Here is a 22388-nt window from a genome sequence, read left to right as displayed (position 1 = left end):
CAAATTGACGTATTTTATATGTACTAGGGATATTGATATATAAAATTTAAGAATGCATTAGATATTAGTTGATGATGCATTTCCCATTGAAGAAAGTGTTCAAAACAAGTATGCACCTAGTTCAAAACTAGTATCATAATTCATGTTACTAATTCAGTTATTATATATAGATGAAATCAAGACAAGCAAGTCTGACTAACTACATGATACATTAAAATTAATAATGACCTTTTATCTGTTTTAGCCTCACAATGTAGTATTGTACTAATGTTTGTCTTTGCACTTTTTTCGTGATTAACAGGGAACACTTCCCTAGGAATGAGTAAACAATGAATAAAGACAAACAGAAGTCAAACTACGCTTGCACTCTGTAACACTAGACATAGGGCCCTACCAAATTCATGGTCCACTATGGTCAATTTCACAGCCATAGAATTGAAAATTGGTAAATGTAACATTTTCAGAGTTTAAAACTGAAATTTCACAGTGTTGTATCTGTGGGGGTCCCAACCCAAAGGGGGATTGTGTTTGTGGTGTTGCAAACCTGTGGTGGGGGGGGTCATAAAATTTTCACCCTCACTTCTGTGCTGCCTTCAGAGCTGGATTTCAGAGCTGCCGCAGGAGATTCCCGCAGGTGGACATGATCTGATCTCCCCCTGCTGCTGGGAGTGCCCCAGCCAGGGACTCTTAGCTGCTAGTCTTGGCCATCTTGGGAGGGACATTGTTGCATTGTCACGTACAAAAGCAGATACGTTGTCAGAGTTCACACTGTATTTTGAAACCGCTTGAGAAACTAGTGTAGTTAACAGCATCCAAATAAATGCAGTCGGCGAACACTGTTGTTCACTTTCCTGTGTGTACATCTTCGGCCCTGTCAGAAATAAAATGAAACAGAACATGCAGTACATAGTTGTCTTGCTCATCTGTGGACTCATCCGAAATAATTACAAAACACTCACATGAGTTAATTGGAGACTTCATCTCCTCAAAATGTATAGCAAAAACCTTTGGAAGGTAGTTCTGTCATAGCATATTCGCACTTGGTAAACAACCGGCATTTTGTACATTCCGTTGAATGAATTCATGCAGCTTTGGGTGATCATGTTTTTTCAGTGGTATATTAGCTCTTCCCAATGCATCCACAAGTTCCATTCTAGCTAAATGACAGATCTGAGTTCTCTATCGTCTTAATAAAAAGAGAAGAAATTTGTTTTTTGTTTTTTTAACTTTTTATTTACCAGCGTCAGCCAATGAAACATTGCAGCTTGTACAAAATAGTTTGTCACCATTGGCATGTAGAATTTGGCTTCCTAATTCTTTCACATGATGCACTACAGTAATCATTTTTGAGGTTTTTGATTTACTTTGGACACTCATTTTATTGTAATTGCATGTGTCTTCTTGTAGACAGTCGAGACCAACACACTATAAAACTTCCACAATGTCCATATCTACCAATCAGTGAGTTGAGTCCTGACTGTGATTTGCTGCTGTCAAGTGTCAGTCAAAAAATTCTGCAAAGTACCTCACTTTTTATTTTTCTTGAAATAAGTTAATTGCAACAGGAACGGGGGGCAGTTCTCTGTACGATGTCCCCTCCCCAGGCAGCTGCAAAGAGAGGGGACAGGAAGCGAGTACAGAGGAGGGGATGCGGCGCTATCTGCAGCGGGGAGAGATGCCCAAGAGCAGCTCTGCAGGGAGAGAGCAAGTCCTATCCCTCCCCCAGTCCAGCCAGAGCTAGGAGCCCTCTTTGCTGGGGCACTCCCAGCAGCACAGGGAAGATCAGATCCAACTCCACAAGCCTCCTCCAGCTGCAGGAACTGCTGGGGGTTGTTTCCCAGTCCCAGAGCATCCTGCAGCAGGGGGAGGCACCCAGAGATAGGTCTGGACTCCTCCTCCCCCCAAAGCAGCTGTGCAGGGGATGGACAAGTCCTGTCCCTTCCCAGCCCAGCTGGAGCTAGGAGCCCCCTTTGCTGGGGCAATCCTAGAACAAGGGGAGATTGGACCCAGGTCCACAAGTCTCTTCTAGCTCCAGGAACCTCTGAGGCTGCTGTACAGTCCCAGAGCATCCTGCAGGAGGGGGCACTTGCGTAGCTGTGGGGGAGCGGGGCAGCGGCCGCTCCCTCACTGAGCAGCAGTGGTGCCTTTTTAATTCTTTGGCGCCTTTTAAAATTTTTACTCGACTGGTGGCGCTCCGGGTCTTCGGTGGCGGGTCGGGGGAGCGGAGATTAAAAAAAAGGCACCACCCCCTGGTACTCATCCGGCGGCGCTTCGGGTTTTCAGCAGCACTTCTGCATCTGGTCCTTCACTCGCTCCAGTCTTCGGCATTGTGGTGGCGGGCGTGTGGCGGTCCTTTAGTGCCAAAGACCGGAGCGAGTCTTTTATCTCCACTTCCCCTGTTTTTTCCACCTGGCTACGCCACTGGCAGGGGGAGGCACCTGGAGGCAGGTCTGGTCTCCCCCTACCCCTGAGAGTAGCTGTGCAGGGATGGACAAGTCCTGTTCCTCCCCAGCCCAGCCAGAGCTATGAGTCCCTTTTGCTGGGGCACTCCTAGGAACAAGGGGACATCGGATTTCACGGTCTGTGGCGCATTTTTCATGGCCGTGAAATTGGTAGGTACCCTAACTATACACGTGAAAGTAACTAAGCTTTCTTCGAGTGATTGCACACATCCATTCCATTGTAGGTATGTGCATGCCTCATGCACAGTTGTCAGAGATTTTTCCCCCAACAGTACCTGTTGGGGCAGTGTGAGCCCCCTCTGGTGCCCCTGACAACCCTCGGTTCCTTTCTTCCACCAGTGATAATTGTTGGAGCTCCAGTCTTTGCATCTGCAAGTCTTACCTCTATAGTATCTGCAGAGTTAGTTTTCAGTCTCATGTAGTATATTTGTATAGATTTAGATATAAGAATAAGTTTAGGATAGTAATTTTCTGTAATAGGGTTAACAGTTTCCAGTTGGGTACCAGGTTCTAGTGGACTAACACCTCATTCTCCTGGCTTCAAGGCCTGTCGCTCGTGTAACAAGTCTATGCCTGTGAGTGACCCGCATCTCAGGTACCTAAGTATCTGGAAAAGGCACATGTGAGCGACAAATGTAACATTTGTAGGGGATTCAAACCTTGATCAGAAAAGGACAGGGCTGCAAGACGCAAGTACCTACTTATGCAGTGTGCACTTCATCCAACATCGGAACTTTCCCGCTCAGAACCGGTACTGAGCATGTCCAGTTCAGCTAGAAGTGCTCTCACTCTGTTCTGAGTTCAGAGGCAGAGCCTAGTCACAGGTACCTAAGAAGAGAAAACGTAAGTCTCCCAAACACTGAGTAACTGGGCCTTCAAAGTCTACAGTGAAGGCACCAAGCCGAGGTAAGGACCTGGAGGTGCACTCAAAGAAGAGAAACTCCCAGACAGTCAATAAGCCAGAATGGAGTGCTGACTCTAGAGCCCAAGAAGGGTCCATTGAGACCAATCCCTGAGGGATCAGTGCACCTTTCAGTACCTTAGACTCAGGAGCCCTTTCCAGTTCATTTTGCACCTGAGATTTTTTGAGGCAGCCAGAGAATTGCGTAACCTTCAGTACCAGTTTCTCCTGCTATTCAGGAATCTCACTCAGTGCCGGGATTGGAAGAAGTGCACACTTCTACAGTCCCAGCTCCAGCCTCTGTGTACCGTTAAGTACCGATGACTTCTACAGTTGTAGCTCCTCTCTGTAGATTCCATGTAGAGAGAAGCCAGCAATGATCTCACCAGTACCCACATCTCCAAATTTGGAGCTGATTGGTACTGACCGTGTCAACCTCACCGTGGCCTCAGGAAGCAAACTCCTCAACAGACTCTAAGATCGGATCATATGTGTCTCGACACGAACATACCCACCATAGTACCAGCCACAGCCTCAGAACTCTAATTACCAATGACCTGCACATAGCTGGGTCTGCCTCCATATCAGTGGCCCTTTTGGATCCCTTGGGGCTTCCCTCCACATCCTAGAGGTTCTCTATTCCCTTCCTTTCTGCTTTTCTACGTCAGCTAGGCACTGGGAGCGTCTGCAGTAAGGTCACTGTCTTCCCTCCCCTGGTACGGGGATTGGTACTATGCAGAGGGAACCATGCACTCAGGACTTTCCTGTGGATGAGTTGGAGGGGGGACCTTCTCAACAACCCTTAGCCTCTTCATCTTTGTCTTCTGATGGGGTGTTAGTGACTGGGTCTACTTCTTCCCCTCCTGATGATGTCAGGGCTCATATCAAGACTTGTTGAGGAAGGTGGCTACAGCTCTGGCTATCCAATCAAAAGGGTGCAAGAAAGGTCACACAGGCTTGTGGACGTTTTAGCCTCTGCAGGACACACTCTAGGGTTACTCTCCCTATTAATGAGCCTATCCTGGAACCTGTCAAGGTTTTATGGCAAAACCATCTTCCCTATTTCCCACTGCTAAAAGGGTGGAAAGAAGATATGTCCATTCACAGAGATTTGAGCACTTCTGTAACCACCTCCCTTCAACTTTATTCCACAGGAGGTTTACAGCTTGGGATCATAACCAGCAGACGCTGCTGAGTTGATAAGATTTAAGCCTGTGAGATAATATCTTGAAATTCAAAGACAAGCTCCTTGATGAGACAAAGCAGGAGTTAACTGCTGTGAAGTGAAGTTCATTTGCAAGCAAGTCTGGATGCTTCAGACTCTGCGGCTTGATCTTTGGTTTCCCTACCATCAGTATGCTGCATTTATATAGATTGCAGTCATCAGGTCTTCCCCTAGAGGTGCAACAAACCATTCAAGACCTCCCATTTGAAGGTCCCTTGCTCTTTTTGGATAAGACAGTTGATAATTTTATCTCCAGCATAGACACTATTCAGTCTACTTTCAATGCACTGGGTCTGCTAATCAATATAAAGAAATCTATCCTGATGCCCATTCAAAGGATTTTGTGGCAGTCCTGGATTCTACAAAGGCCAGGGCTTTCCTGTAGGAGCAGACATTCCAAATATTGCAGGTCATTGCTTTAGATCGAAAAGTGCACCCTGTTACCACCGTTCGAAATTGCCTCAAACTTCTAGGGCACATGGCAGCTTGCACGTATATGGTGCAATGTGTCAGGCTGTACCTCGGAGAACTGCAGGGTTGACTAGCCTCGCTGGCCTGTCAACAAACAGACATGGTAGTTCTAGTACCTGCTCAGTTCTTGTCCTCCCTGAACTAGTCGGCAGAACCTGCAAATGTTTGCAAAGATAGTCCCTTTGCCTCTCCACAACAATTACTCCCTCTAATCACAAATGCATCAGCTCTAGGTTGGGGAGCTCACTTGGTCCCCTTCAGACTCGGAGCCTATGGCACTATATAAATATCAGGGACCTTTGGGCCATCCATTTACCTCATATGGCATTCCTTCTACATATGAAGGGGTTGAACTTGCTGGCACTCACAGACAACACAGCAGCCATATTCTATGTAAATCGGCAACGGAGAGATCATTTGACAAAGTTATGCCAGGAAGCAGTCCTCCTTTGGAATTTCTGCATTGCCAGTTCCATCAACCTGAGAACTGTTTACCTTCTGGGGGCTCAAAGTACACCACCTGAGCAAGGTCACCAGGGGTGGTCTCTTCAGCCAGGTGTGTCCAGGTCCATTTTCCAGCTGTGGGGAACTCCCCAAGTGGACCTGTTTGCAACTAGAGCTAACAAAAAAGTAATCTTTTTGTTCCTTAAGTGAGTCATAGCCCAGGTTCACTGACAAATGCTTTCCTGTTACCCTGGTCTGCCTTCCCTCCAGTTCTGCTCCTGCCCATAGTCTTGTCCAAAGTTGTCAAGGTTCCTTCCCCACTCTGAACTCTAGGGTACAGATGTGGGGACCTGCATGAAAACCTCCTAAGCTTACTTTCACCAGCTTAGGTTAAAACTTCCCCAGGGTACAAATTAATTTTATCCTTTGTCCTTGGAATAACCACTGCCACCACCAAACTTTAATTGGGTTTACTGGGAAACATAGTTTGGACACGTCTTCCCCCACAAAATCCTCCCAACCCTTGCACCCCACTTTCTGGGGAAGGTTTGGTAAAAATCCTCCCCAATTTGCATAGGTGACCACAGACCCAAACCCTTGGATCTTAGAACAATGAAAAAGCATTCAGTTTTCTTACAAGAAGACTTTTAATAAAAGTAAAGGAATCACCTCTGTAAAATCAGGATGGTAGATACCTTACAGGGTAATTAGATTCAAAACATAGAGAATCCCTCTAGGCAAAACCTTAAGTTACAAAAAAGACACACAGACAGGAATAGTCATTCTATTCAGCACAACTCTTTTCTCAGCCATTTAAAGAAATCATAATCTAACACATACCTAGCTAGATTACTTACTAAAAGTTCTAAGACTCCATTCCTGTTCTATCCCCAGCAAAAGCAGCATACAGACAGACCCAGACCCTTTGTTCCTCTCCCTCCTCCCAGCTTTTGAAAGTATCTTGTCTCCTCATTGGTCATTTTGGTCAGGTGCCAGCGAGGTTACCTTTAGCTTCTTAACCCTTTACAGATGAGAGGATTTTTTCTCTGGCCAGGAGGGATTTTAAAGGGGTTTACCCTTCCCTTTATATTTATGACAAAAGTCAAGCATGATTCCACTCATCTCATTCTAATAGCCTTGTCAACATAGCCTTGTCAACATTGTTTTTCCAACTCTACTATCCCTGTTGGTCAGACTTCCACTGCTATTCCCAAGAGATGTGATTTCATAAGACCATGGCCACCTCCTTCATCTCAACTTCCAGGCTCTCCACCTGACACCATAGATACTTCATGGTTGACAACCTCAGAACAAGTTAGCACTAAGGGGGTGTGGGAAGTTCTGCTAAATAGTAGGTTGCCTTCAACTAGGTCTACTTACCTTGCTAAATGGAAAAGATACAAAGAGGTGTCCCTCCACCTCAAACTCCATTTTGCCATATCTTGGACTATCTTTTGTTTCTGAAACAAGGTTTAACTTTTTAGTTCCATAAGTGTACATTTGGCAGCTATCTCTGCTTTCCACCCTCCCATGGATAACCAATATTTTTTTTCAAACCCTGTGTCCATCAGATTTCTAAAGGGTTTGCGCGGAGTATACCCACAGGTTCACAGCCCAGTTCCACAGTGAAGTTTAAATTGAGTTCTGACAAAATCAACAGAGCCCTCCTCTAAGCCACCAGCATCTTGTTCTTTGTTACAGTTGTCTATAAAGGTGGCTTTCTTGGTTGCTATAACCTCGGCCAGGAGAGTAAGGGAATTGCAAGCTTTAGTATCAAAGCCTCTCTAATACAGTTTTCTTTAGGGACAAGGTTTCCTTCGACCTCACCCAAAATTCTTGTCTAAAGTGGTTTGCGATTTCACATTAATAGAGCAATTTATTTACCAACTTTCTTTCCAAAGCCTCATTTGAGTAAAGGGTAAGCCTCATTTACCTGGATCAGGCTCTCAGCTCTTCATTGCAATTTCACTCAGAGTAAATGGCCATGCAGTACCTGCCCAAAGGTTCTCTTCCTGGATTTCCAGCTGTATTAATTTATACTACTGATTGGCTGATATTGCACCTCAAAGTAAAGTGATGGCTCACTCAACCAGGTTTCAGGCAACTTCCACAGAATTTTTGGCTCATGTTCTCATGCTAAACATTTGTAGGGCAGCAACCTGGTTGTTGGTCCCTCCATTTGCCTCTCATTATGCCATCTCTCAACAATCGAGACACAGTTCCAGATTTGGTTAGGTAGTCCTACAAAGCCCTTTTCAAGTAGACTCCAAGCCACCCTCCAATTCAAACTGCTTGTGAGTCACCTACAATGGAGTGGACATGTGCAATCACTCAAAGGTAAAAAAATGGTTACCTGCCTTGCTGTAACTATTGTTCTCCGAGATGTGTTGCACATGTCCATTCCATGACCCACCCTCCTTCCCCTCTCTATCAGTGTCTTTTGGGTCAGAAGGAACTGAGGGTGTCGGGGGCAGCGCAACTCTTTATACCTTCATGCAGCGGTGTAAGGCATGAGAGGGCGTTCATGCTGCCTCAGTGGGCATTGCTGGGGGAAAAATCTCTGACAACTGTCAGTGGAATAGACGTGCAACATATCTCAAAAGAACAATGGTTACAGAAAGGAAGGTAACTTTTTTTCAATTGTTTTAGAAGTAGCTATTATTTCAGAAATGTAAGGAATATCCTTTTTTGTTTTCTGCAACATTTGGAGAAAATATCTGCTGGGTAAGACAGGCATGCCAAACTTGAGCCACAATGCAAATGTGATATTAAGATTTGCTGGAGTCTCTTCTGGATTTTAGATTCAGTTTTGGCAGAAGGATGGCTGTAAAATTGGAGGTGGAGGGAAGACACAAAACTCCAAAGTAATCAGAGAAGAGAAATACTTCCTTCACCATCACTACCATAGCAATTCTTGGTGATCAAGGATAAACTCCATATATTCTTCATTCATGTGATGACTACAGCAGTGTCTCCAACCAGCAAACAGCAATTTTGCAGTCGAACTATAAACATAACTAAACAGTTTTTTAAACATTGGTAACACATTTTAATATTTCCTAGCAAAATGATAACTTGTGAAAACACAGTTTACCTAAAAGACTAATCCCACGCTCAGTGGTAAGGCACAAACAGCAATGCACAATTAATGTTGTTGTTTTTTTAATTTCTTTAGCATTCTTGGAGTATCCAAAACATTTAAAAAAAAACCTCATTCATTTATATTCACTATTAATATGTTTAATTCCGAGCCCTGATACAAATCAGTAAGACACTTAATTAGCTGAAGGCAATATTATTTTGTGCTCTTGTTGTTTTGGCTAAGTAATAGTAAGAAAGATAAATCAAATATCTAAATAAATAAAAAGGGATGTCATCAAACCCTTTAAATCCAGCATGACCTTTAAACTCACTGGTAGGGATTTGATCTAAAATCCCGTTAGTATAGTATATAACTGTCAGACTAGAAAACATTGATTTGCTTTTTATAAAATTAACAACTTAGTTAAATGTAAAGTCAGAAGAATGTTTTTCTGCGTGGCATGCTAGATTTTAACTGTTGGAACAGATGTTAAGTATCTTAATTAAACATAAATGCAGCAATGTGACTCCTAAATATAGTGGGTCACAATATGTACATTATATCAGCACTGTATGCTCTTCACTGGTTCCCTGTTTACTTCTGGAGGTAATGTTAGATGACCATTACGATCTTCAAAGCCAATTCTCTGCTCTCTTACCCACTCCTACCTTGTGTGTATCACATTCTTTGCAATCTCTCTGGTGACCTCTCTCACTCCTTTTGAATGCATCTCTCTTTCCTGTTCCTTTGGGGCCTTGTCTACACTTAAGAAATTTTAGAAAAACACCATTTCACACCAGTGCTACTGCTAGTTTAGCTGAACTGGTAGTAGAACCAGTGGACATTTTTTTTCTGACATTCTTAAGTGTAGACACAATCTTTTTCTGCCTTTTTTCTTTCTCCCTGTACCTCTCTCATTTGCTGTCTTCTACTACTACTGACTAGTCAATTTATTTATCTTTCTCTTGTCAGTTCTTTCTGAGCAGCATTAATGCATTCTTGTCTTCCTTAGTCTGCAGACAGCATGAAATAGTTCTAAGCTACGTGAATAGTAGAGCTGGTTGAAACTCACAATGTTTCACTTAAGATAGTTTGCATTTTTGAAATTTGGGTTCTTTCTGCATCAGAATAAAACAAAATTTGCCAAAATTTCTTGGTGAATTGCAAAATTCATTTTTGAAACACCAAAAAGTGGTGGTTCCAAAATTAAATATGTTCAACTGACTGGTCACTAAATGTTGTTTGCAGTGTTGTAGCCACATTAGTCCCAGGATATTAGAGACACAAGGTGAGTGAGGTAATATCTTTTATTAAACTAACTTCTGTTGATGAAAGAGACAAGCTTTCAAGTTACACAGGCCCAAAAGCTTGTCTCTAACTTGTAAGTCAGTCTCTTTCACCAACAGAAATTGGTCCAGTAAAAGATATTACTTCACCCACCTGGTCACTGAATCTTAGTTTCACTGAGCTACTGCTGGGGCTCCCAGAGTCTGCTGTTCTGGAGTAGCCTTGCCATGCAGACTGTCCTGAAGCCAGGAAACCTGGGACTTCCAAACTCCCGACTAGCTCCCTGGCTGCCCGACTCCTGAGCAGTCAGCCTTGTGAGCCAGTTTACCTGGGAGATTGTAGCCCTGGGATCCCTGGCTCCAGGGCATTCCATATGGCAAGTCTGCCCCACATCCATGGACCCTGTAAGTCAGTCCAGTATTGCCAGGCCCCCTGCTCTGCAAAAGGGAGCCTGGCGGAGCAGGGAACATAGCTGCACCAGGAGCTCTAGAGCCACATAGGGCTCCTGGGGCTAGGAAGCTCCCTGCCATGGAGCTGTGGTCACTGGAACACAGGCACATTTTCATTGGAAATCTATTTTGATGTTCTGTTTAGCCAAATCTATTACAGATTCGACAAACAATTTGCTTCAGCAAAGTGGCATTTTCTGATTAAACTAAATTCATCAGAATATTTCCAACCAGCTCTAGTGAATAGGAATAGAAACCTTAAAGATGGCAATGGCAACTATTTAATTGCTGATCATTTTAGTAGAAGCATCCAGATGGTGTATTTAACCCATAATCTCAAACTGCCGCACTTGCTTTCCTAATTTTTTAAAATTTCTAGCTTTCTCTAGGAGAGTTGCAAAATTATGTGAATTCAGAAATATGCAACACATCAAAGACTAAAAATGTATGGGCGCTATAAAATAAATTAAATGTTTAATATCAAAATAAATAACAAAAATCATCCAGTACTGGCTGTATGATTCATACTTCTATTTAGTTAATTAAATCTTACTTTAAACATTTGAATAAATATGCTGCAGAATTTTCAATTTATCACATAAGACACCCACAGAATCATAGACTTTGCTGCAAAAATTATTAGATACTGGTAGATGCAGTAGTACCCTTGAACTCAGCCATTTCCTTTGCACACATGGATATGTACATGGTCAAGACTCCCTGTGGCTTCTACAATCTCTGTGATATCAATATGATCAAGATAATTTTCTTAAATACAAGTGATGTTAATCCTCTACAGACTGAGTTTTCAAATCCTTGCTGTCTTTCCTTCCCTTAACAGATAAAACTTGCAAGAGAAGGTTATTAAATATATTGGGGTTCCCTTTAGAAACAAGAATCTTTCAAGGTGGATAGCACACAAAAGCCTGCGAAGTAACAAGGCAGCTGTGCCTAGTGTTGCCATGCAGAGTACCAGATTGAGGAGAACCCTTGGGATTACTCAATGGTGCTAGTTGAGGGAGAGATTGGTGGAAAGAGGGCAACCCCCCGCAAGGTTTTTGCACTTACTCAAATTTCTACAGGCTGCAGAGTCAGCGGGGCATTGCCCAACCAGAACTCAACACAGTATTCCAGTAATTGTTGCACTATACCAAATACAAAGATAAAATAACTCCTACTTGAGATTCTCCTGTTTATGCATACCAGGATTGCATTAACCCTTTTGGCCACAGTGTCACACTGGAATCTCAAGTTCAGCTGATTATCCATCGCAACCCCCAAATCTTTTTCAGAGTCAGTGCTTCCTATATAAGGCCATATCTGCTGTGTCTCTCACCTGCTAGCCCTTCTAAGCAAGAAAACATTTTAATAAACTGATATTGGTGTAGACAAAACATGGAGCCTGCTGGTGAACTTACTTAGAGGTAGTAGTGTTGGTAAATGTAAGACAAGTCCCAAATTCATTGCCATGCCAGTTAATTTACAGAAATTACAACAGCTGGGCTATAGTGAAACCCTAGCAAATACTCCACTACATGCACTTGACATGGTTTTCAGGCCCCTCACCATAACTGTAATCCCTTCACTTTCCTTGCTGCAGCTCTCCAGCCGTTACACCTCTCCCCCATTCCGTTGGGTCAGATGTACTCATTGGTGATGGTGATTGTGAAATGTTCAGGGAGATTAGAGAGGCTACAAAAACAGAAAGCCCACAATAATGGGGGATTTCAACTATTCCCATATTGACTGGGAACAAGGCACCTCAGAACAAGATGCAGAGAAAATTTCTAGACACCATTAATGATTGCTTCTTGGAGCAGCTAATCCTGAAACCCACAAGTGAGACAATTCTTGATTTAGTCCTAACTAGAGCACAGGATCTGATCCAACAAGTGAATATAGTTGAACTGTTCAGTAATAGCATCCAGAATGTAATTAAATTTAAAATCCTTGGTTGAGGGGAAATAACAAACCCACAAACAGTAACATTTAACTTCTAAAAGAGGAACTATACACAAGTGAGGAAGACAGTTAAATGGAAATTAAAAAGAACAGTCACAAGAGTGAAATGCCTGCAAACTGCATTTCAAAAAATGCCATAATAAAGACTCATTAAATATATACACCAAATTAAAAAAACAGCAAGAGGATCAAAAAATGCCACCATGGCTAAACACTAGAGTAGAAGAGGTAATTAGAGGCTAAAAGGTATCCTTGAAAATTGGAAATCAAATCCTACTGAGGAAAACAGAAAGGAGCATAAATTCTGGCAAATAAAGTCTAAAGGTACAAATAGGCAGGCCAAAGAAGAATTTGAAGGTCAACTAGCAAAAGAGACAAAAAAGTTTAAGTACATCAGAAGCAGGAAGTCTGTCAAACAATCAGTGGAGCCACTGGACGATCGAGGTTCTAAAGGAGCACTCAAGGAAGACAAACACTCTTGCGGAAAAGCTAAATGAATGCTTTGCAGTAGTCTTCACTACAGAGGATGTGAGGGAGAATCTCAAACCTGAGCCATTCTTTTTGGGTGACAAATCTGAGGAACTGTCCCAGATTGAGGTGTTGATAGAGGACATTTTGGAACAAATCAATAAATTAAACACTAATAAGTCACCAGGGCCAGATGATGTTCACCCAAGCATTCTGAAGGAACTCAAATATGAAATTGCAGAACTACTGACTGTGGTATGTAACCTATTGCTCAAATCAGCCTCTGCACCAGATGACTGCAGGATAGCTAATGTAATGCCAATTTTAAAAAAAAAAGACTCCAGAGGCGATCCTGGCAATTACAGGCCAGTAAGACTAACTTCAGTACCAGGCAAACTGGTTGAAACTAAAGGAACAGAATGATCAGATACATAGATGAACACAATATGTTGGAGAACAGGCAACACCGCTTTTGTAAAGGGAAATCATGTCTCACCTATCTACTAGAATTCTTTGAGGGTGTCAGAAAGCATGTGTATAAATGTGATCCAGTTGATATAATGTACTTAGACTTTCAGAAAGTAAGCAGTCATGGGATAAGAGGGAAGGTCCTCTGATGGATCAATAACTGTATAAAAGATAAGAAATGAAGGGTAGGAATAAATGGTCAGTTTTCACAATGGAGAGAGGTAAATAAAGGGCCCCCAATGGATCGGTCCTGAGACCTGTGCTGCTCAACATATTAATAAATGATGTGGAAAAGGGACTGAACAGTGAGGTCACAACATAGGCAGATGATGCAAAATTACTCAAAATAGTTAAGTCCAAAGCTGACTGCGAAGCGTTGCAAAGGAGTCTCACAAAACTCAGTGACTGGGCAACCAAAATGGCAGATGAAATTCAATGTTGATAAATGCAAAGTAATGTACATTAGAAAATATAATCCCAAATATACATACAAAATGATGGGGTGTAAATTAGCTGTTACCACTCAAAAAAAAAATCTTGGAATCATCATGGATAGTTCTTTGCCAACATTTGCTCAGTGTGCAGTAGGAGTCAAAAGAGCTGATGGACTGTTAGGAACCATTAGGAAAGGGATGAACAAAAATATCATAATGCCACTATATAAATCCATGGTACACCCACATCTTGAATACTGTGTGCAGTGCTGGTTGCCCCCTCTCTTAGAATTGGAGAAAATACAGATAAGGGCAACAAAATGATTAGGGGCCTGGAACATCTTCCATATGAGGAGAGATTAAAAACACCAGGACTGTTCATCATAGAAGAGAGATGACTTGGGGGTACATGATAAAGGTCTATAAAATCATGAATGGTGTGGAGAAGAAAGTGAACTAGGAACTGTTGTTTACTTTTTCACATAACACAAGCACTGGGCACCAATGAAATTAAATGGCAGCAGGTTTAAAAGGCAGTACTTCACACAATGCACAGTCAACCTGTAGAACTCACTGTGAATGCCAAAAGTATAGTTGGGCTCAAAAAAGAATTAGAAGGATAGGTACATCAATGGCTATTAGCCAAGATGGTCAGGGATGCAGTCCCATGCTCTGGATGTCCCTAAATCTCTGCCAGAAGCTGGAACTGGATGACAGGGGATGGATCACTCGATAATTGCCCTGTTGTGTTCATTCCCCCTGCAACATCTGGCACTGGCCATGGTTGGAAGACCGAATTTTGTGCTAGATGGACCATTGATCTGATCTAGCATGGCCATTCTTATGTTCTTACATTTCTAATGTAAAATAGATGTAGAATGGAATCAAATTTATTTATTTTATAAAAACTTCAGTCTTTTATACATAATAAAGTAGCAAAAAAAATCAAGCCCTTTTATTTAAAAAAAAGAAATTACCTTTGAAAGTCACCTTTAAAGCACTTTCTGTTTATATATTCTCCTTGGATCTACTAGCATCCTGGAAAGTCTTATCCTCTTGCATCAAGAGGATATATATAAGGGGAAAAAATACACAAAATTATTTATAAGAAATAGCTTTTCTGGGATGAAAAAGAATTGTTGCCTCTGCTCATCCCCATATAGGAAATTGGAAGTTAAATATGCCCTAATATAAGTCCTATATGGTATGATGAAACTAATAGCCCAAATTGTCTATTCTATTCCATTCCATTCCATTCATTCAGTGCTGCTCAGGCAGCAAAGTGAGTGGATTCTGGCTGCAAAGGGCCAGTAGAGAATCCCTGTTGTGTAAAAGAATTCTCTACTGGCAATAACTCTGACAGAAGTGTCTCCTCATGTAGAGGTATTGTTGAGAGAGTGATGGGGTATGACTGGGGTAGGATGTAGCAATGCTACACTACACTAGTTCTCCACTAATATAAATCAGAAAAGCTCCTCAGTTGCTCTAATGAACCCTAGAGCTGGGAGGTATAGGACCAGGAAGCTGCAAGTATCTCTCTTGAGTGTCTCCCCAGCCTCATTCCCTGCAGAACTCTAGTGAGGGGAATGGATCCCTTTGAAAAGGACATAAGAATGGCCATACTGGGTCAGACCAAAGGACCATCCAGCCCAGTATTCTGTCTACCGACAGTGGCCAATGCCAGGTGCCCCAGAGGGAGTAAACCTAACAGGTAATGATCAAGTGATCTGTCTCTCTCTTGCCATCCATCTCCACCCTCTGACAAACAGAGGCTAGGGACACCATTCCTTACCCATCCTGGCTAATAGCCATTAATGGACTTAACCTCCATGAATTTATCCAGTTCTCTTTTAAACCCTGTTATAGTCCTAGCCTTCAGGCAAGGAATTCCACAGGTTGACTGTGCGCTGAGTGAAGAAGAACTTTTATTTGTTTTAAACCTGCTGCCCGTTAATTTCATTTGGTGGCCCCTAGTTCTTATATTATGGGAACAAGTAAATAACTTTTCCTTATTCACTTTCTCCACACCACTCATGATTTTATATACCTCTATCATATCCCCCTTTAGTCTCCTCTTTTCCAAGCAGAAAAGTCCTCGTCTCTTTAATCTCTCCTCATATGGGACCTGTTCCAAACCCCTAATAATTTCAGTTACCATTCTCTGAACCTTTTCTAAAGCCTGTATATCTTTTTTTAGATGAGGGGACTACATCTGTACACAGTATTCAAGATGTGGGTGTACATGGATTTATATAAGGGCAATAAGATATTCTCCATCTTATTCTCTATCCCTTTTTTAATGATTCCTAACATCCCGTTTGCTTTTTTGACTGCCGCTGCACGCTGTTTGGACGTCTTCAGAGAACTATCCACGATGACACCAAGATCTTTCTCCTGATTAGTTGTAGCTAAATTAGCCCCCATCATACTGTATGTATAGTTGGGGTTATTTTTTCCAATGTGCGTTACTTTACATTTATCCACATTAAATTTCATTTGCCATTTTGTTGCCCAATCACTTAGTTTTGTGAGATTTTTTGAAGTTCTTCACAGTCTGCTTTGGTCTTAACTATCTTGAGCAATTTAGTATCATCTGCAAACTTTGCCACCTCACTGTTTACCCCTTTCTCCAGATCCTTTATGAATAAATTGCATAGGATTGGTCCTAGGACTGACCCTCGGGGAACACCACTAGTTACCCCTCTCCATTCTGAATATTTACCATTTATTCCTACCCTTTGTTCCCTGTCTTTTAACCAGTTCTCAGTCCATGAAAGGATCTTCCCTCTTATCCCATGACAACTTAATTTATGTAAGAGCCTTTGGTGAGGGACCTTGTCAAAGGCTTTCTGGAAGTCTAAGTACACTATGTCCACTGGATCCCCCTTGTCCACGTGTTTGTTGACCCCCTCAAAGAACTCTAATAGATTAGTAAGACATGATCTCCCTTTACAGAAACCATGTTGACTTTTGCACAACAATTTATGTTCTTCTATGTGTCTGACAATTTTATTTTTTACTATTGTTTCAACTAATTTGCCCGGTACTGATGTTAGATTTACCGGTCTGTAATTGCCGGGATCACCTCTGGAGCCCTTTTAAAATATTGGCATTACATTAGCTATCTTTCAGTCATTGGGTACAGAAGCTGATTTAAAGAACAGGTTACAAACCATAGTTAATAGTTCCGCAATGTCACATTTGAATCCTTTCAGAACTCATGGGTGAATGCCATCTGGTCCCAGTGACTTGTTACTGATAAGTTTCTCAATTAATTCCAAAACCTCCTCTCATGACACTTCAATCTGTGACAATTCCTCAGATTTGTCACCTATAAAACACGGCTCAGGTTTGGGAATCTTCCTAACATCCTCAGCCATGAAGACTGAAGCAAAGAATTCATTTAGTTTCTCCGCGATGACTTTATAGTCTTTAAGTGCTCCTTTTGTATCTCAGTCGTCCAGGGGCTCCACTGCTGGTTTAACAGGCTTCCTGCTTCTGATGTACTTAAAAAACATTTTGGTATTACCTTTCGAGTTTTTGGCTAGCTGTTCTTCAAACTCCTTTTTGGCTTTTCTTATTACATTGAATTTGGCAGTGTTTATGCTCCTTTCTATTTACCTCACTAGGATTTGACTTCCACTTTTTAAAAGATGTCTTTTTATCTCTCACTGCTTCTTTTACATGGTTGTTAAGCCACGGTGGCTCTTTTTTAGTTCTTTTACTGTGTTTTTTAATTTGGGGTATACATTTAAGTTGGGCCTCTATTATGGTGTCTTTGAAAAGTGTCCATGCAGCTTGCAGGGATTTCACGCTAGTCACTGTGCCCTTTAATTCCTGTTTAACTAACCTTCTCATTTTTGCATAGTTCCCCTTTCTGAAATTAAATGCCACAGGACAAAGCAACAGGCAAAGTATGCTACCCTGTAACCACTTAAAAATACGTGTTTAGAAATGGAAAGGCTTGAAAAAGGCCTCTCAAGTAGTACCCATAAATATGTGACATTTGTAGGTTACAACAGAGATGAAAACAGAGAGTAAATACCAATTGCAGTTGCTGTTATCCCAGTACTAGGGCAGTGGGCTGCTGATGAAGGGGGGAGGGGGGATGTTTCTGTCACAGAAAGGGCTCTATCCTCATTTTGTAAATTAAGTAATAAATGGAAATAATCCAGTAAAAAACTATTATTAAATTTTGGCATGATAATTAAATATGTATTATCATTAATCAATCTAGAGCTAGAAATAAGTTGTTAATACTTAATTTTTATAACAGTAGCACCTACTGATTATGGACAGCTCAGGGCCCCATTGCACCAGGCACAACTTGCACATATACTAAAAGATAATCCATGGCCAAAAGAATCTTAGACAAGATGCAGTAAGTGAGTGTGACACATTTTGGGAATGGAAAAAGGATGAAAACGGTAGCAGTAACATGAGCAAGTTTTGTATAGATTAGTTGTATGCAGCATTACTCACCACCTGAGCAGCCATTATCTGTTTCAATTGTTCTATCAGTATCTTGGCAGAAATGAGTTTTAAGGAGGCATTTGTAGGAAGATAAGGTGATAGCTTTACTGATTTTGATAGGGAGTTTTTCCTATGCATAAGGGGCAGCACACAGGAGAAAGAGTGGGGTGATGTGAGAATGACCAGTCAAGCAGATGATCTTAGGAGCAGCAGAAACAAATTAGAGATAGTAAATACCTGATGAGACTACATGTGTTGTCAATACTATATCATTGTTTTCTAGAATAGTAAGGAAGGGAACAGTTCATATTTATACCAAAAACATAGTAGAAGGGATTAATGGCTCATTACAGTAGAGATTAGGATCAGCTAAAATGCTCTTTCCCATACACCTTTTTATGGAAGAGGATATATTCATCTGCTTGAGGCAACAGTGGCTTGACAAATTTGAAGTGTTGTGGAAGGTTTGCAATAATTACTATTATCTGATTATGGTTTACTTTTTAAAACATATGCAGTCTGAAGCAAAATTAACATTCCTGCAGATACCTGCTTTAAGTTTATTAATTATCTAAAACAAAACTTTCCTATCTCCAAATCTCTTATTTCTATTAGGGCTGTCAAAAAAATAATAAAAATAATCACAATCAATTGTGAGATTTTAAAGAAGTCATGATTTATCACAGTTTTAATTGCATTATTAACAGTGATAGAATACCAATTTAAATTTATTATAAATATTTGGATGTTTTTCTACATTTTTAAATGTATTGATTGCAATGACAACACAGAATATAAAGGGTACAGTGTTCATTTTATATTATTTTTGTTACAAATATTTGCACTGTGTGCTAAAGGCCCCATGGCCCACGCGGCAGGTTCTGGGCAGGGCCCAGGGTCCCGGCTGCCCAGCCTGGCAGGATCCAGGGCCCCAGCTGCCCAGCCCTGCACAGCCTCCCAGACCCAGGACTCCACTCCTGGCCCCACTTTGTGAAGGGGTCTCTGGGTGGAGGGCAGCCCACAATGATAAATAGGTTGGGAACCTTTGCTCTAAAGTTTTGCATTGTTTTGTTTTTGAATGTAGTTATGTTAAAAAAAAGAAAAAATCAACATTTGTAAGTTGCATTTTCACAATAAAGGGATTGCACTGCAATACTTCTCTCAGGTGAAGTGAAAAATACTATTTCTTTGTTTTTGTTTTTACAGTGAGAATATTTGTAATTAAAAATAATAAAATAAAGTGAACACTGTACACTTTGTATTCTGTGTTGTAATTGAAATCAATATTTGAAAATGTAGAAAAACATCCAAAAATATCTGTAATAAATTTAAGTTGGTATTCTATTTTTATTTACAGTGTGATTAAAATAGTTTGTTTTGCATTAATCACCTGCATTAACTGCGATTGACAGACCTAATTTTTATATTGTATGATATGTTTGCATATACACAATGGAATATATGATGTATAATGTATCTTTTTTTTTTTTTATTTTAGTTTGTGCCATTCCGGGATTACATTGACAGAAGTGGAAACTATATATTGAGCATGGCCAGACTTGCTAAAGATGTCTTAGCTGAGATCCCAGACCAGTTTCTCTCTTACATGAGGGTCAGAGGAATCAAGCCATCACCTGCACCACCTCCATACACACCCCCTCTTCATGTGTTACAGACTCAGATATGACTACTCCGAAATGGTTAACACTTACCACAAACCATGTAGAGCTACTGACTCAGTGCTTCAGTGCTGGTGCACTTTAAAGAACCAGTGAATTGAGACTGTTGTCTGTCTGGATGAAGTAGTAGCTTGCGATAGGTTTTTGGATCGAAACAAATTCTCTTCATATACCAAAATTCTCAATATGGTTGCATGAGCAACTGAAAAGCTTTTAAACGCTATTCTCTTCAAGTCTCATTTTTTTCTGAATGAAAAAGCTACTTTTTCATTTATTTGTTGGGAGAAAGCACGAGTCACAGTTTCAACTCGGAAGATATTGTTCTCCCTGACTACTGTGTGTATATACATATTTAGGAATGCAATTCCTCTGTATCAATGTTTACATGTTACTACTTTTTAAATTTCAATACTTTTATAAATATTCTTAAGAATAAGAGTTTGGAATATTGAATCATGTATCTTCTAACTTGCAATAGCTATAGCCACAGGAGAAGCAATATCTCTTTGAATGATTGTCCAGACAAATACAAGCGCAAAACTAAGGAAAAAGAGGACAAATACATTCATATTTCTCAATAACTGAATTGCTTCATGTAAGTGCTTAGTAGTCAATTCATCTGTCAAAATTTAAAACAGTATTTGAGAATAAGATCTGGAGATGTGAAGACTGTAACTGTATTTGACTTACTAATAAAGCTAAGCCTCAGGAAGGGGGTTATGTATTTTTCAGAGATACTCCAATTTCTAAATTTATGTAAGTTTACATTTTTTAAAATAGGTTTTGCTGGCTGAATAGAACAATTGCATATTAACGTAATGAAAGAATAATTACCTCAAGTCCCATAGCTGACTTAGTAGAATCATCTCATACTTTGCTTAATAGCATTAGCACTTTTGCATCTTAAAGCTATTTTCAAGTGATTATAACGGACATTTTATAATGAACCGTTTTAACACCCATTTAAAATGTAAAGTTGTCACCTATTGTCTAGATTGCCCATTCAAAGGGATGCTGGCTCTTAATATTTGGATTCATTGTTGTCACCTAATCACATTGCTATTTGAAGTGCACAGATGCTAATATTTCATGAATTAACTGGTTTAAAAATTGCACAGCCATATTGCTTTGTGCACAATAGTTTTGTGTATTTAAGTACCCAAAATTTTACTATATGCCTGTTCATATCTAATTATAAAATGTTTTGCATGTACAGTTTTTACAAGAAATTCACAGTATTGTGAGTATATGTGTCAAAGATACATTTTATTTAGAATAAATGGCCTTAAATCTCACAAAATTCCTGGAAATGATTGTGAATTGCCTTCAAATTCTGTTAAGACTGAAAAATGTTTTATTTATCATTGTAACTACCTTGTAATGTGACTTTGTTTTCTTTACATATAATTGGTTTATTACTTTGTTTCTTACTCCTATATGTTGTACAATACAGTATCAAGGTAAGGCACATTTTTTAAGCATGAACAAAGATTTTTTGCTGAAAAACATATTTGCAGTATCAATGATATATAACTATGTAAGTGCAGAATCTTCCATTTTGAAATATATTAAAACTTAAAATTAAAATTAATATCTCACATTGTATATTACTTTTTTCAGATAGCTATTCTGTCATGACAAGGACTTTTTTGTAAGAACAAATCATTTTAACTTTATTTCAAACCAGTTTTTACATGAGAATGAAGTTAATTTTTTCACAAAAATGTGAGATTTTTAGTGGGCTTATGTTGCGTGAATGAAATTTAATATCTGGCAACTACTGCTATTAAGGAGAGAACTTCATATAGACTATGTATCAATCTATATTATGTTATTTTCCCTTCTATGCTGTGAATTAATTTTAAACATGCCATAATTTCTTTATAAGATGTTTTTAAACATTGCATCAATAAGTACTTCACAAGCAATTAAAGCAAATTAATATTATACAATGGTGCACCTCTGTTGTTCCAATATGATAGCTAAGTCTGTTGTTACACTTGTAAACCTGTTGTAATGATCAACAGGTTAAACAGCTTTTTCAGTCTCCAGCCCAAGCCACAGGTTGCCATTCTTCTATCCTCTGCTCCTATAATCGTTTACTTCTCTTTATATTTTTGATTCAGCAGATATCAGACTGTGTCCAGAAAGAAAGAGGCTTATGAGGGCTATTAAATATCTTAGACCTGACTCAGATAACATTTTATAAATGCACAGCATAGTGTTAAAGCTAATTTGATTCTTTACATGTTAGCAGTATGACAGTTTTGAGATAGGTATATAACTAAAATAATTTTCCCCACAACATACACACCCATTACAGCTGCACTATTTGAGGTTTATGTATGACTGTATTGGTCTTATCTAGCTACTATTGATTTATAAATCAAACAAAAATATGAAAAGTAAAAGTAATGAATAAATGCAGTACCATCTCCCTAGTGACAAAAAGAAATGCAGGTTGGCGATATTCCCTAGATCAGTGGTGGGCAACCTGTGGCCCAACAGGGTAATCTGGTGGTGGGCCACCAGACAGTTTGTTTATATTTGCATGGCCACCCGCAGCTCCCAGTGGCCGCAGTT

General features: G+C 40.2%; 1 protein-coding gene across 5 annotated transcripts in view; it reads left to right on the top strand.

Moving 5' to 3' along the window:
- The window catches only part of CPNE8 (copine 8), a 290234-nt gene extending 268838 nt beyond the window's left edge, over window positions 1-21396 (top strand). For 2 of the 5 annotated variants that reach the window (XM_048836289.2, XM_048836290.2), the window contains one exon: window positions 19625-21396. In XM_048836289.2, coding sequence (XP_048692246.1) covers window positions 19625-19813 — 189 coding nt within the window. In that variant the 3' untranslated portion in view covers window positions 19814-21396. The remainder of the gene's footprint in view (window positions 1-19624) is intronic. The other 3 variants (XM_048836292.2, XM_048836293.2, XR_007354651.2) reach the window with 2 other exon arrangements.
- Window positions 21397-22388: the final 992 nt, after the last annotated feature.

Source organism: Caretta caretta, chromosome 1, assembly GCF_965140235.1.
Source record: "Caretta caretta isolate rCarCar2 chromosome 1, rCarCar1.hap1, whole genome shotgun sequence".
Lineage (NCBI taxonomy): Eukaryota > Metazoa > Chordata > Testudines > Cheloniidae > Caretta > Caretta caretta.
Note: the sequence above shows the minus strand (reverse complement) of the source record. Positions and strands in the feature narration are given on the sequence as shown.